Source organism: Cephus cinctus, unplaced genomic scaffold (genome assembly GCF_000341935.2).
Source record: "Cephus cinctus unplaced genomic scaffold, Ccin1 Ccin1_scaffold0661, whole genome shotgun sequence".
Taxonomy (NCBI): Eukaryota; Metazoa; Arthropoda; class Insecta; order Hymenoptera; family Cephidae; genus Cephus; species Cephus cinctus.
In genome coordinates this window covers 265,281-279,652 of record NW_014333290.1, presented here as the reverse complement: position 1 = coordinate 279,652, position 14,372 = coordinate 265,281, and the positions used below count along the sequence as shown (strand labels likewise).

General features: G+C 32.8%; 3 protein-coding genes across 3 annotated transcripts; 2 read left to right on the top strand and 1 right to left on the bottom strand.

Annotated features, from left to right (window-relative positions):
* Positions 1 to 349: 349 nt before the first annotated feature.
* On the bottom strand, positions 350 to 4,165 carry LOC107269425 (HAUS augmin-like complex subunit 6). Its single transcript, XM_015743247.2, has 8 exons — positions 3,817 to 4,165; positions 3,300 to 3,597; positions 2,808 to 2,961; positions 2,587 to 2,729; positions 2,044 to 2,240; positions 1,582 to 1,972; positions 1,255 to 1,500; positions 350 to 1,055 (listed from the first exon to the last, which is right to left on the bottom strand). The coding sequence occupies exons 1-8, from the start codon at positions 3,976 to 3,978 to the stop codon at positions 592 to 594; spliced, it is 2,055 nt and encodes a 684-aa protein (XP_015598733.1). The 5' UTR covers positions 3,979 to 4,165; the 3' UTR covers positions 350 to 591.
* Positions 4,166 to 4,679: 514 nt separating this feature from the next.
* Positions 4,680 to 8,372, top strand: LOC107269420 (potassium/sodium hyperpolarization-activated cyclic nucleotide-gated channel 1). Its single transcript, XM_025086736.1, is given in 9 exon segments — positions 4,680 to 5,068; positions 5,159 to 5,383; positions 5,473 to 5,659; positions 5,884 to 6,018; positions 6,104 to 6,304; positions 6,307 to 6,571; positions 6,635 to 6,736; positions 7,093 to 7,214; positions 7,277 to 8,372. Coding segments are annotated over 9 exon segments (1,743 nt in total). The 5' UTR covers positions 4,680 to 4,775; the 3' UTR covers positions 7,490 to 8,372.
* A 1,745-nt stretch (positions 8,373 to 10,117) lies between these two features.
* On the top strand, positions 10,118 to 13,178 carry LOC112494596. The gene is made up of 3 exons (XM_025086735.1): positions 10,118 to 10,365; positions 12,307 to 12,529; positions 12,914 to 13,178. The coding sequence occupies exons 1-3, from the start codon at positions 10,349 to 10,351 to the stop codon at positions 13,112 to 13,114; spliced, it is 441 nt and encodes a 146-aa protein (XP_024942503.1). The 5' UTR covers positions 10,118 to 10,348; the 3' UTR covers positions 13,115 to 13,178.
* Positions 13,179 to 14,372: the final 1,194 nt, after the last annotated feature.

Genomic DNA, 14,372 nt, shown 5'->3' with positions numbered 1-14,372 from the left:
TTTGAAGTCCGTCAAAATTACGGGTTCCGTAAATCTAGTGTTAAAAAAATCACATGAACATCTGCTTGGTTATTGAAATAGCAATAAAAAATACATTTTCTTCTTTCAATCAATTTTTTTGTTATCATTGTATAATACCAGCGGAGCAATTAGGAAAACATAAGGAGCATTTAAGGATCAATTTTTAAGGCATTAAAAACATAAATTTTTATAATTTGACATTAACTTCCCGATGATTGCTTCGGGGTAAAGTTATTGGGAAAAAAAATGGAGTACACTAAAAGCACAAAGCGGACAGTTCAATGCAGCGTAAAGGTGATTCAAATATATAAGAATTAGGAACTCTGCATTGAAGGTAGTAAGTAATTTCTAAAACTCGTATTTCGTTTCTATCGTTACAACTTAAAGTTAATTTAATTCTCAAAGATGGCCTAATTGGTAATTATGAACATTTTACAAAAATACGACTTACAGTGCAGACATAAAATAAAAAAAAGGTAAGTAATTGTAAAAGTTAGCTTATAACTCAAAACTCAACTGGCACACCTATAATTTACAGAAATATATCAAATAACGATATCAAATCAATCATCAATCTTTTTCTGTGCTATTATTGACGTTACTACTTTCAAAATGTATTGACTGGATCGAAGATCTGTCTACTAATGTTCTGTACTGTTCTACCAAATCGCTAATCGAACGTCTAGTTCTCCCTCCCTTCTCTTTGGTAGTTTTCGGAGAGATCATGTCGCCATTACATGGTATTTCCTCAAATATATTTTCCTCCTCCAAAGCATTGATCGTCCGCAGAGATTCAACATCCGACTTGTCCTGCACTTGATTGTCCTTCACTGGCGTAACAGCCAAAGAATCCTTTAAATCACGACTCGAAATGCGAGAAGCAATACTAACAACATCCTTAGAAAGTTTGAAAAGATTCTTTGCTGCAATATCCAAACATGATTTTGTTTTTGTTTTGCCATCTTCTACGATATTCATAAGCGCGGTTGAGTTTGCTTTAGAAGCACTTGGTACAGACATAAAACTGTAGTTTGCTGTGAACAAAACAAAGCTTCCTTGGTAAACTTAGTATTGTATAAATATTATATTATATATCTTTATTATACAGGGGTATTCAGTAGAAACTTGTCACTTGAATATGGCCATAGAAATCAAATGGACGCTCCAACGGTGATGCGTTTCTACTGAATAACCGTGTATATTTTATATATCGTTATAAAAGAAAAAACGAACCTTTACGATTGTTAGTTTTTGAGGAATTAGTAAACAATCTTGAATATTTCTTAACACTCTTAACAGACGATGCACTTAGCACACTCTCATTTCTACACAGTACTGGTGATTGCCTTTCATTAATTATAGACGATATTGTATCGTCGAATTTAATTCGTGAAATTATTGCATTTTTGCAAATCCTTGAGGATCGAGGCGTTGTGTCTTTCCGGCGTTTGTGACGTGAGAATAGTCCGTTGTGCCTTTCTGCGAGATAATTGACAGATGATAATTTGCAAGTAAACAATTTTTAAATCCAAAATATATATTATTTAATTATTCACTTGCCTTCCACTGGCGTAAGTTCTAGGATTAAGAATCTTTTGCTTTCACATTCGTTCACATTGAATTCTATTTTAGGCGACGGGTTAAACAAAACTTTGTACATGTCAGGAAAATCGGCGCAGCTCATAGTACCTATGTTAATCAAGTTTTCATGATCGGAGTATTCTTGTATATCACTCGAGAGATTTTTCACTCGCTTAAACAGTAAATCAAATAAATTCTTCATTTTACGAATGTCATCGGAAAGTATTTGGACTTGCAATTGTGCGTATGATACGTCTGCCCACTGCTTATCTCTTATGTACCAGCGTAGCTTATACAGAATTGCAGAAAACAACAAGAGCAAAGTTGACAATGACAATTTTTCATTCACGTACAATTGACCTGCAGACACCTGAAATGTGATAAGGAAACATTTTATTTTAAAGCGGAAAAAGGTGTCCCTTCGGTAATTCTGCTCGTTACCTGAATTTCCAGAGGAAGATTTAATTCGCGAATGGCTTTGGTGTCTAATTTTTCAAGTTTTTTAACATCTAATATTTTCGGCTCGTACACATTCGTTATTATTGTATTTACGTGATTGCTGAGACTCTCCAGCTCACTGAGGCGCAAATTACGTTCTTTCAAATAATTTTGTGTTTCGAGTATATTTGCTTTCCATACTAAATTCATAAGATAAATACGGTTATATATTTTAATGTATCTCTCCAACGAATATCAAATGATCGAATATGTATATGAAATGAATATCATTTTTTAATATTACTGTACTGAAAATGTATCCGTAGAAAAAAAAAATGAGAAAAGTATGTTATTCAAATTCCTTGTTTGTATTTTTTATTTTTTACAATGGCTTTGCGTGTCAGAGAATGATTCGTGATTTTTGATAATGTAAACTAAAATGCTCGAGATACTTGAAAAATATGTTACTGTGAAATTATATAATCCAATATTGTTTAACTATTCGATCTTGTGATATTTATTGATTATTATATTATTGGTACCAACATTCAATAATTTCGACATCTTCAACATTTCGCAGCCTCTTCTTGACTACAGACAGGGTTGGAGCAATGGTCACGCGATCTTCCAAAATCTTTCGCATTTCGAATAAGTTCGATCGAATTTCATCTATCGCATCAGCCTCCTCCCTGGTTATCAAAATAATTCGTATTACATGCCTATCTTCGCGTAACTGAATATTCGTGATATTCAATGAAATCGCTCACTTTGCAAATAATCTGCACTCCTCGATAAAATGATACAAAGCTTCTCCCTCTTTTTCCAGTTTAATCTCTATATTATTAATTGCATTATTAAAAATTCTTTTCGTCAATTCCTCCGCAACACCAGGTTTCGGTGGTAGTAAAACATTTTCATCTTCTATATGACAAAGCCAAAAAATTTATATAATTGTCAATATTCAAACTATAGTCAGATAATTCGTAGCTTGACGTTGCAAAAGTCGAAAGAGCTTTAGTGTCGGGGAAACTTCTGCGCTCCAGAGGGGTGGAAGGTGCTTATAACGAATATGTTTAATATCCGATTAAACTGTACGTTATAGTACGTATATACGTATTAGAATTTCATACTGAGGGTTATGTAGATATATTCCATAAATGACACTATTGAGTTGGAAATTTTAACATTGCCGATATGTAACTCTTAATTTGTTTTTTCTGGGACATATATTATCTGATATAACAAAAAATTGCACTTACTCTGCACTTTGACGTAATTGTACAACACGAGCTGAGATAATTTCCACATAAGAATTATGAATTTCGTGCCTCCGGCATGCAGTAGCGTAGACGTCATTATAAGTGGAAAGCCAATGTCTGGATTCTCATTAGATAATTCGCTCAAATAATTTTTAATATCAATACGATACCGCGCTTCAGTTTTCTTGCAAATAACAGGCCACTCGACAGTTCTTTTAAATCGCTCCGCATCGTACACCGTTAAAAGAAAATGTGTTACGTAAATGAAACCCATCGTGTTTGGCTTATTGAACATATGCTGCGATAGAAATGTACAGTTCATAATTTAGTACAGGCACAGGTAATTAAGCAATCTCATAAATAGACACATTCAATATTATATGATACTTATGAATTAATTTTGAATTTTTTTTTTTAATAAACATCCAAAAAATCATACACTATTAATTTTGAATTTTTACAAGTCTCAAGTCGGGAGCAGTTTTATATGGTAATTTTTTGTAGTGCGATAACGAACCTCATGAAAATACTTTTTAAATTCATCACTGGCAGGCACTGCTTTGACTAGTAAAGATACATTTTTGTAAAAAGATGTCTTGATTTCTGTGATATTTGTCGTTAGCAAGGAATCTCTTCTCTGTCCTGTACTTGCGAACGATTTATCAAATGTCGTTGACATGCTAAATATTATCAAATTCTGTAGCACTGAATCGACTGTAAGATACAGTCATAATCGGAATTGATAAGCTGTATCGACAACGCGGGTTTGATTTAGAAAAATTTCGAGACTACTATTGACTTATTAAAATCATTTACTGTCTCGCGTCTTGTTTGCACTTTCACATTTCGAAGATGACTAAGACGCGTCACCCTGTACAAGAAATGGTAAATGGAAATAATATTGTCCTTTACGATGGATTAACTTTTGTTCGGGTAAACAGGGGATAGATGAGCTACGAAGATAGATATCTAACCATCTTTATCTCCTATATATTAAACGGTTGATTTAATAATGCAATCTGATTCTTTTACTTTGCAAATTTAGGAGCATAGATACAAGAAATTGAGCTGTAAATTTCATTACATTAATCATGTATTTATAACATTTACAGACTGAGTCCACTGTTTCTTGTTAATTTCAGTTAAGTCTTCTTCCTGTGTAATAAGGATTTAAAGATTTTTATATAAAGAAATTTAAAGTGTAATACCACTATTCCTATTTTAGCGAACACCCTGTATATCGTTCATTACAAAAATATTTCCAACGTAATGTATTAGCTTTCGAAAAAATTTTAAATCGTCATTGCTGCCCTTGTTGGGACAAACATAAAATTATATATTACATACTTCACATTATAGGTAGTAAAAGTTTTTAAAGAAAAGTGAAACACTATCTTTAATAAAATCATAACCTACAATATCAAAGAAACGTTTCAAATTCCGTTCAGTGAATTTATGTAAACCTAATTTGAAATAATGAAAACGAGAATATCTCAGTTCACGCGTGATACATATAATAAAAAGAAACGTGGTTTGGACGTTCATGCCTGCGAATTATCGAAAGGATCCGATAGTTATTTACCAAAACTTTTGCCAAACGCAAGACTCACTGCCAGACTGAAAAGACGATTTCAGAAGATTATCATATTGTCCGTGAAGCATCCTTTTACAAGGTGGCATTTTCGTAGCCGCGCAGCAGTGGCTTTTGAAAAGAAACGCCACGGACGCTCATCGCATTGGTGGGTTATTCATCCATATAGTCTATTCAGGTAAAAAATGGAGACGGTTTTTTAAGCAAAAAAATTAATAATTTTATTATACCGGAATGACTTTGATAATACGATATTAAATTCATGCAGATTTGGCTGGGATGTCATAATGAGTTTCACTTACATTTATTCCTTTCTTGCATTCCCATACATGATATCATACTATGTCCTATCAGGAACATCTAACCTAAATATATTTAATGTTTTAATTCCATCTTATGTCATATGCTTAGCAGATGTACTTGTGAATTTCAATACAGCTTATACATCTACTGCTAGTCACGAGATTTTTCTCGATCCTATCCTTATAGCGAGGTACGTATAAGAAATTGCTATACAATTTCTGGTTAAAACTTTTTTTTGATCTATATGTATACATTTCTAAATATTTTAACACTACACAGGCATTATGCTCAAGAATATTTTTTAGTGGATTTGATATCATCCCTTCCGTATAGCTGGTTGTTCGGAAAATATATTTTACCACCAGGAGAAAATACTAATTTTCCAGCAATTCTCGTGGAACTGCTTCCGCTCGTGAAGCTCTTTCGATTACCGACACTTCGAAAATACGTGAAACAATGTAGCGCTGTAAGTTGTAACATATGGTATCATTGTTCCGATAGACGATATGACTTCCAATTAAATCAGAACATATTAATACTCAAAGTCGACTTGCAAATAAGAAATACAGTTAACAACATTTTTTGTGGAAAAGCAATATTATAACGTTACACGTGATTTATTATAACATTGAACGTTAAACCAATGGGATTTGGAACACTGATAATTTTTATTAACAATATCTCTAATAGGCGTGTGGCATTTACAATGTCTACGAAATATTTTTGTGGTTGGCTTTGCTGTCAGTCTTAATATGCCATTGGAGTGCATGCCTAATTTACGGCTATCCATTTTTTGCGATGCATGTCGGTAAAACAGGATTGCAGGTAATTTGTCATTTATCTAAGCCAATGCCCTTTCTAGAAAATAATAATTAATAAGATATTACAAGGCTATCGAATATCACGATAGAAATCGAATGCGTGGTTTGTCAAGTCTGATACACTCAGAAAGTCAGCCGGCGATATATATTTATCAAGTTTGCACATTGGAGTTAGTGAGTTATGGAGTGCAAGTTTCGTTGAAATCCAGCCTCATGAATCAGCTGACGATACTATTCGTTGTCTATTAATGGTTTTTGGAAAGGGTTATACCATTTACATCATAGGCATGTATTTCTGAAAATTTTTCAAAATTTCATAACAATAATAATTGAATCCATAAATTTTGAATATCTCTTTTCATTAGTTGTTATACTGGAGTTAATAATGTGCCACGTTGCGCCAGAACTTCAGTATCATCAAATAATGTCCGAGGTGAATCAGTATGCGCAGGATAAATCGCTACCGAAAAATCTTAAAGATAAATTAATTATTTATTACGAGTATCGATACCAAGGCAGTTATTTTAAGGAGCACACAATAACGGCAACATTACCAAGTTTGTCAATTGAATATTTATCTCAAAGATTTTTCGATTTCTAATGTACTTTTGTATTTTTAGGCCACTTGAAGCACGAAATCATAGTACATACTAGTCATGGAATTTTGGACAATGCAACCATTTTTTATGGTTTACCACGAACTTTAACAACAAGTATAATGGGTAATGTGAAATTTGTAATCTGTTCTATCATTTCAAGTCATTTTGATGTCCAAAGGGTGATTATTGTCGGATAATACGTGTATATGTATATTTAAGATAATAAATAATCATTTTAAAATCCATAATTAATACAAGCAAATATATTGCCATTATAAAATTGTCATGAGAAAAATCTATATATTTTTCATGCTTTAACATTATTTACTCATGGCAGTAATATAAGTGGGAGATGTATATAATGCAGCAAACAAAATTTAATTCATTTTTCAAAATAGACTGTTATTTCGAGAATCAATACATTGCAATGTTTATCATATGAATCATTAATATGAAATTCTTATGTTTCCTATTTCAAGCAACACTTAAGCCGGATATTTATTTGAAAGATGACATAATTTTCAAATGTGATGCTGAAGGCGATTATATGTATTTTATTGCAAGTGGTACAGTAGTTCTGATCACACGTTCTGGAAAAGAGGTACGTTCGCTTTTAATTAAATTCTTTTTATAAGAAATGAAGTATTCATTTTTTTACGTCAGGTATGTCATCTTGAGGATGGAGCATATTTTGGTGAAACAGTATTGGTTTATCCGGAAAGACGAAGAGAAGTAACAGTGATTGCCCTCGAAATTTGCGAGTTATTGCGATTCGACAGAAAAGATTTTAATAAAATAGTGCCTTCCAATTCAGATTTCTTTGCACGATTAGAAAAAATTGCGAAAGCACGATTAGATTTGCTTAATGAAAAGTGACTACACTGACAGACACGACATTGAAAAAAAATTTATCATCTGGATCTAATTTAGTTTAATTATGTTTACTGTTTAATTAATAAAATACTTTCTAGTTCGAATTGTTTATTTTATCGTAATTGAAATATATAAAATTTTAATTTAAGATAAATAAGATGAGAAAATTAGTATTATACTATCATCATACGTATACGTATTATCCTCTTAGGACATCAATATTCCACTTGTTTGAACTTCGTTCCAGAATACTAGTAACTGATAATACCCGTTTCATAATCATATAATAATAAGAGTATATTAACAAAATATAATTCGATAGCCACGAAGTTGCGGATTGTCAGTACTAATCGCATTGTATTATGGATTACGTTAGGAAATTCTATTGTATCTTATTAACAATATGACGTATTAACAATCACTTGTTATCATTGATATTATATTGATGTTGGAAATATCAATAGGTATTATAATATCATTGAGTGTGCTGTTGTGCTATGACTATAAGTTACACAGCATACCTTTTGCCCTGCAGTTCAACAAGGCTTCATTGACCTTTGACCGCGCGTTTAATTGAATGAAAGTGAATTGGAAAACATTTGAAATAGTTTTTACAATGATCAAGTAAAAATAATCTTCGAAGAAAATATGTTTCTCCGATTATCTTTAGTTCTGATAATTATAAACCTTGCCAAGTGTGAAATACAATTAGTGAACAGAAATACAAGTCATCAGATTTTCATTAAAAAATTTGTTCTTCAACAATTTCAAAAATTTTCCACCATCGGTGTCCTGTACAACGTATCAAATCCTTGGAGTCTTAGAATCCTGCAGGATGTCAATGAGAACTTTATGTCTACCGTACTGCTAGACTATTCCATGATAAATATATCTGAAAAGTGGAGTACGAATAAGGAGTACGTAATTACGAAAGAATCAATGAAAACAGACGCAAATATATTAATTCTTGAAAATACAAAAAAACTTTGCGACATTTTGAGGTACAGTCAGTCCTACTCACTTTTTAGTACCAGAAAACATATGCTGCTTGTAATGACTGATCCTGTCAAGTTTACTGATACCTGGATAAAAGAGATATTTATGTGTTTATGGAAGGTAAACAATTTTTTATTATTAAAAAAAATATTATTTACTATTTATTATATTCATACTGAGATTTAATTTGAAATATTTTTACTTGGTCGATCATAAAAATACTACCTTTATAAAAATAATCTGTAATATTAATTACGATGCAATTTTCGTATCTTGCGTGTAATACATAAAATGACGTGTTACATGTCATCAGCCATAGTGAATCGTATACTCAACAACTTACTGTAAACTATTGACAGAATATAATTGTATGTTAGAATATCGAGAAGGATTTAAAAATAAGCACGTGTTTAAAAATTATCAGTTCTCCTACTTTGTGATAATTTGAAAAAAAAATATATATAAAATATGTTATATATTTTTAGGTACTTATTATTGACGTAGCAGTACTGTTTGATAATGAAGGAAGGACAAATATTTACACGTACGTACCATGGACGAATCCATTCATATTGCAAAATTTCACAAGCCAGATGAACGATACGAATATTTTTTACAACAAACTCAGAAATCTTCATGGTTATCCGCTAAAATTACCCGTTATTCGAAATAAAAACACTGCTGTAAATAGCTCGGATTTCGAGAGTGTAGGCTTTAGTGATGTGTTCTTAAGGACAATCCTCACTCATTTTAACGTAACACCTGTAATTGAATATTATGATATGAGAGATACTGAAAGTGACTGCCAACTTAAAAAATCATTAACGGATATTCGATTTGAATTAACATGCCCATTTAAGACGGTAATTATAATTTTTATTAATAACTAATTATTACTTTTCACCTAGCGCATGCGCACAACACAAGAAGAAGAATAATTTACATAAGCTTCATTCCCTTTCACTTTTATGCACAAATAATTACCAAAATAATAGATTTCATAAATATTCATTGTGTCAACATAATTTATTCGTTGCTACAGATGTCCAGTAACGACGATGTTTCCAAGACGCTTGTTGATCATAGCGAATGGGACAAGTTAAAATTACTGAGCATGTTCAACGTGAATGATAATAGATTCGAAGCCAGCTACCCGGTCGATAAGGATGATTTCTGTATTCTCGTGCCGGCAGGAGCTAAAATACCTCAGGCTTATAATTTCTTTCTAGCTTTAAACATCGATATATGGCTGCTTGTTGCTTTGAGCTTTATCGTTTACTCTCTATTCTTACTAGCGTCGCAATTGTCTGGGTACAAAACTGATAGCAGATATTCTGATAAACAATGCTGCGAGGAAAGTAAGTATGAAGAATTTGACGTACGACTTAACATTGACAAAAATAAATATAAGTAATAATTTCAGTGTTGCTTTGCATCACAACAAATACTAGTAATAAGTACTTGATACAATCGTACGTGTAAAAGATGCATCAAAATAAAATTTATTTTTCAGAATCAATTAGACTGGAAATTTGTTGCGTGCTATGTAAACTGAATTGCGACGCGCCAATTAGTAAGCAGGAAATTAATACGAATACAAAGCAGAAAAGTTTTCTGCTCCCATACATACTGTATTGTTTTCTCTTAAATTCTGCTTACAAAAGCATACTTGTTTCTTTCCTCACAAAACCACTGTATTATCGATCACTTCAGTCACTGAAAGATCTAAATGGTACGAACTTGTCGATACTCACATTAGCAGAAAATCTTAAATTTACGCCGGAGTCCGTTGATCCACACATCGCCAGTATTTTGTTGCCAAGAATCGAACTAGACCAAACGATATTTAAAACTCAGACTTGGGAGATGGATGTGACGCGTGGGTAAGTATATGAACAAATAAAAAAAAGTAAACAAATCTGTTCGAGTATTGGAGTAATACCAATAACACAAGCGTAATTGCTATGAGTAATTCGATATTATGAGAGATTACTGAGGTCTTTTACGTGATTTTTGAAAATTTAATACATCAATTGAAAATTCGATTTTATACATTTATTAGTTATCCGCAAAATAAGAATTTTATGTGTGTTGTATCGTGACAAATCGATCAAACTCTCAGTACTCCTGTACTGAGAGCGCACTCGTTACAATCAAACAATGAGGAAGGGCGGCTAGTATCAACAGTAGCCGATAGATGAAAAACATCTCCCGAAAGTCAATCCGCGGAAAATAATATAAATAAAATTCGATAGATGATTAGCGCTTCTTGCTAATCAGTCTAGCATTCTGATTAATTAAATAATGCATTTCAAATCAAATTCAATATTTTAACAAGGAGAGCTCGCACCCTGTGCTATGCCTAAGCTAGTAATGTGTTGAAGTAATAGGACGCACTTTTCAGCCATTCTCGAGAAAAAAGGGCTTAAAGAAATTGACGTACAGTGTAAATAAGAACAACCGTATATTTTAATAGTGCTCTTTATTTTTGGAAGGCTGAGGAGCTGGTTACTCTAGCAACGTACTAGAAGCGACTTATAAAAAAAAACTTATTAGGTGACCCTGACATTCTAAAAACAAACGTTATACGAAAACAATTTTTGTAAATGTTTTTAATTAAGATTTTCGTTTGATTTGAATAAATTTAATAGTCAATTTCCATAAAGAACAATTATAATGGAAAAAAATTCGGAAAAAGTGTAGTAGACATTGAGAATCGAACCCAAGCCTTCCAAGAACCAGTCGAGTACATACATACACACTACCACTTGAGCCATCCGACCACTCGAAAAACAATAACGTCAGAATTCATATACCGTACGTAGATTTCTTTAAGCCCTTTCTCTTCTCGAGAATTGCTGAAAAGTGTTAAAGTTCTATTACTTTAACAAATTACTAGTTTAGGAATTACCTATAACTGTGAGGAGAGCGAATCCAAACAAAATTCCACAGGGTGCGACCTCTCCTTGTAAGAATTCAAAATTTAACTTCAACAATCAGTAACTACACGACCGTGAGTAATAAGACAATACGCGTGACTTAAATGCGAAAGGATAACGCACCGTAAAATCGTTATGAAGTATTTGAGCTCGATTTATGCCCTCTGGGATAGAGCATAGTAATTGCATAAAATCGTTGTTAAGAATTTTGTCAGAGGCTAATTTTGGCAGAGGCATACTAGCGCTCGCTATTCCGCCGAGCCCGTCGTGTAGAGAAACATTGTCAAAGTTCTGAGCAGAGCACTGCGATCTACCTCAGAAACCTCAGTTGACGCCATATTGATTTCGATCTATTATCCTCGCCGTGATTAGTCAATTCGCACGTAGTGCCATACCTAATAGACAGGCAGAGCGCCACTAGGGCCACCGTATTGAAACGAGCGCATCCTCTGTTCCTCAAAGACAGGTCAGAGAGATAGGAATAGACAACAAATATAGGACGCTTCCCTGACAATCCTTTCCTACATACCGACATTTATTTTAGACGATTATAATTAACGCACATAGAAAAACTGTTGTATCTGTCATCGATAATTTAATAAATCTTTGTTATTTTATTTTATCATTTAATCCTCTGTCGCCCAAGTTCTTAAAGATGTCAGCCCCGAGCACTTACCTACATTCCATTTCGTACACTCATAAGGAGTGTACGAAATTGCACTATCGATAAATGTTACAACGTAAATGACAATTCTGTCGCATCGTAAAGTTATGAAGACTTTTTTTCCTCTTTTATCATTAAACTTAGACTAAATTGAAATCAAATTTTGTAATTATTTTTCTTATATAATATATATTTTATTTTATATAATAATGCGGTTATAGGTACTTCATGAGACAAAGCATCGCGAATTTAATGAAGCAAGACGACCGTTACATAGACCACAATGGACAACCGATGTTCCATTTAATAGAGGAATGTGCTGTACCATCGTTAATGGCTTACGTATTTCCACGGGGATCCCCATTTCTTGAAATAATCAACGAATTAATTGCTCATACCTCTCAAGGAATGCTCCGTCAAGCGCCTCACATAACGTATAGCAAAGTACGTGTTAAAATCTGATAACCTAAAATTTCATAAAAACGGTATAACAGTCTGTATTTCGTCCTATGATTTCTCATAAAAATTAACCGATCTGATTTTCGTGAAAGGAAATACAATAAGAATATCTTTCGAAAGGGAATACCGTTAAGTAAGAGTAGAGAAGTTTAAAAAGAAAAATTACAGCCAGAATCTCGATATCTTCACGTATATTTCCATTATCAAAGGAATTAATCAGTCTTCCATACATATATTTTAATATTATCTTCCAGTAAAGTCAGTATCGTAATCCTAATGTCACAGTTGATTTAAGATTCTTTTTTTTTATTACCCGCTCCTTTCACTACACGCAAATTCAAAATTAATACGTTAACTTTTCTTTTTCAGAATCGACGTTCATGCTCGGGATTGAAATGCCACGACTTAAATAATTCGAAGAGGAACACTTCGTTTACCCTCGACCATCTGCAAACCATATTTTATGTATACATGCTTGGCTGCTCTTCAGCACTGATAACATTTTTCCTCGAACTTTACATTCATCGTAAGAAAAAAGACAAACAGAATAAAAGAGATCTTTTAAGTTGAACAGATGACAAAAATTTCTTGGGAACATATTTCGAACAGAAATCGTTCCGTCACACGAGACACCCGGTACAAGGAGGACAATTACCGAAGCTCAAATAAAAGTGTCGTCTCTATATTGCTAAAATAATATTTACAATGACATTATTGCTGGGTGTTTTACTTCGTCGTAGCACTGCGCAAATAATAGTAAGTATAAGGATAATAAGAACAGCAACAATAACAACAACAACGTTATACAGTTTGGTTTTTGTTACACATGAATTACAGATCCATATCCTTACTTGAATAGTTGCGTCAATTAGGATAGATTACAATTTGCTCTATTTACTTAATCAATCATTAATAATCTTAGTTACATTAATCGTCGTACTATAATATAATAATAATAATCATCATTTATCGTCTTATACAATATCTATATTTCATAGTTTCGGTTAATGCAGTCAATTTCCCGCGTTTCTTCGTCCTGACGAAGAACTTTTAATTTTTAACTCTTTTCTCCTGTTTTCTTTTTATTTAAAACTTTACACGCAAGTTTCTCGTATAATAACGCGACAATAGCCTATGAAAGTGTACACTTGGCATATAAAAATTACAAGGACGATATTGTAATAATGAGAGTATTGGTAGTATTCGCCGCAGACAGTCACGATAATAGTTTGTTATGGTAATCACTATATGTATAAACAGTAGTGATATTTTTATTAATTATTAGTAATAGTTAGTAATAGTAGTAATGATGTTTTTTTTTCCTCTTTCTTTCTTGTAGTAATAGCAGCAGCAGTAATTGCGTAATATTATAGTTATAATAATTACGAACTCGATATCTCATCGTAATTAAGAATTATGCTCGATATATCCAATCTCGTTATACGTTTTGTATCATGTGTATTCTTCATAGGCGAACATGGGTGTTTCTCGTTTGACGTTAATTCTGGGTGATCCTATTATTAACTATTTATCGATTCCTTGTCTCTTGGACTGTCGCGATATTTTCTATCTGGTCGTATGGCTCAAATTGATAAATTTATTATTTTCACTTTCAAAGGGGCAAACTATAATTCAATATTACAAATGATTGGATCTCGTTACTTTTCGATGATTTCTCGACTACGAAGTCTATCCATTTTTGTACTCGTTTGACGAATCTTCATGCCAGATTTTCTTCTCTTCGTTTGCGCTTTGTTTCTTTCCGAGTCACTGTTTGTTTTGGCCTAGTACAGCCTAATCTTCGGCACGTGGGTTTGCGTCGCTGTTG

Excerpts from the sequence above, each read along its gene's own strand:
- LOC107269425 (XM_015743247.2), bottom strand. The coding sequence starts at position 3,978 with ATGTCAACGACATTTGATAAATCGTTCGCAAGTACAGGACAGAGAAGA. Across the intron at positions 2,241-2,586 it reads AGATGTCGAAATTATTGAAT|TATGGAAAGCAAATATACTC; the intron begins GTTGGTACCAAT and ends TTATGAATTTAG. Across the intron at positions 1,056-1,254 it reads AAAAACTAACAATCGTAAAG|CAAACTACAGTTTTATGTCT; the intron begins GTTCGTTTTTTC and ends TTTTGTTCACAG.
- LOC112494596 (XM_025086735.1), top strand. Across the intron at positions 12,530-12,913 it reads CTCACATAACGTATAGCAAA|AATCGACGTTCATGCTCGGG; the intron begins GTACGTGTTAAA and ends TTTCTTTTTCAG.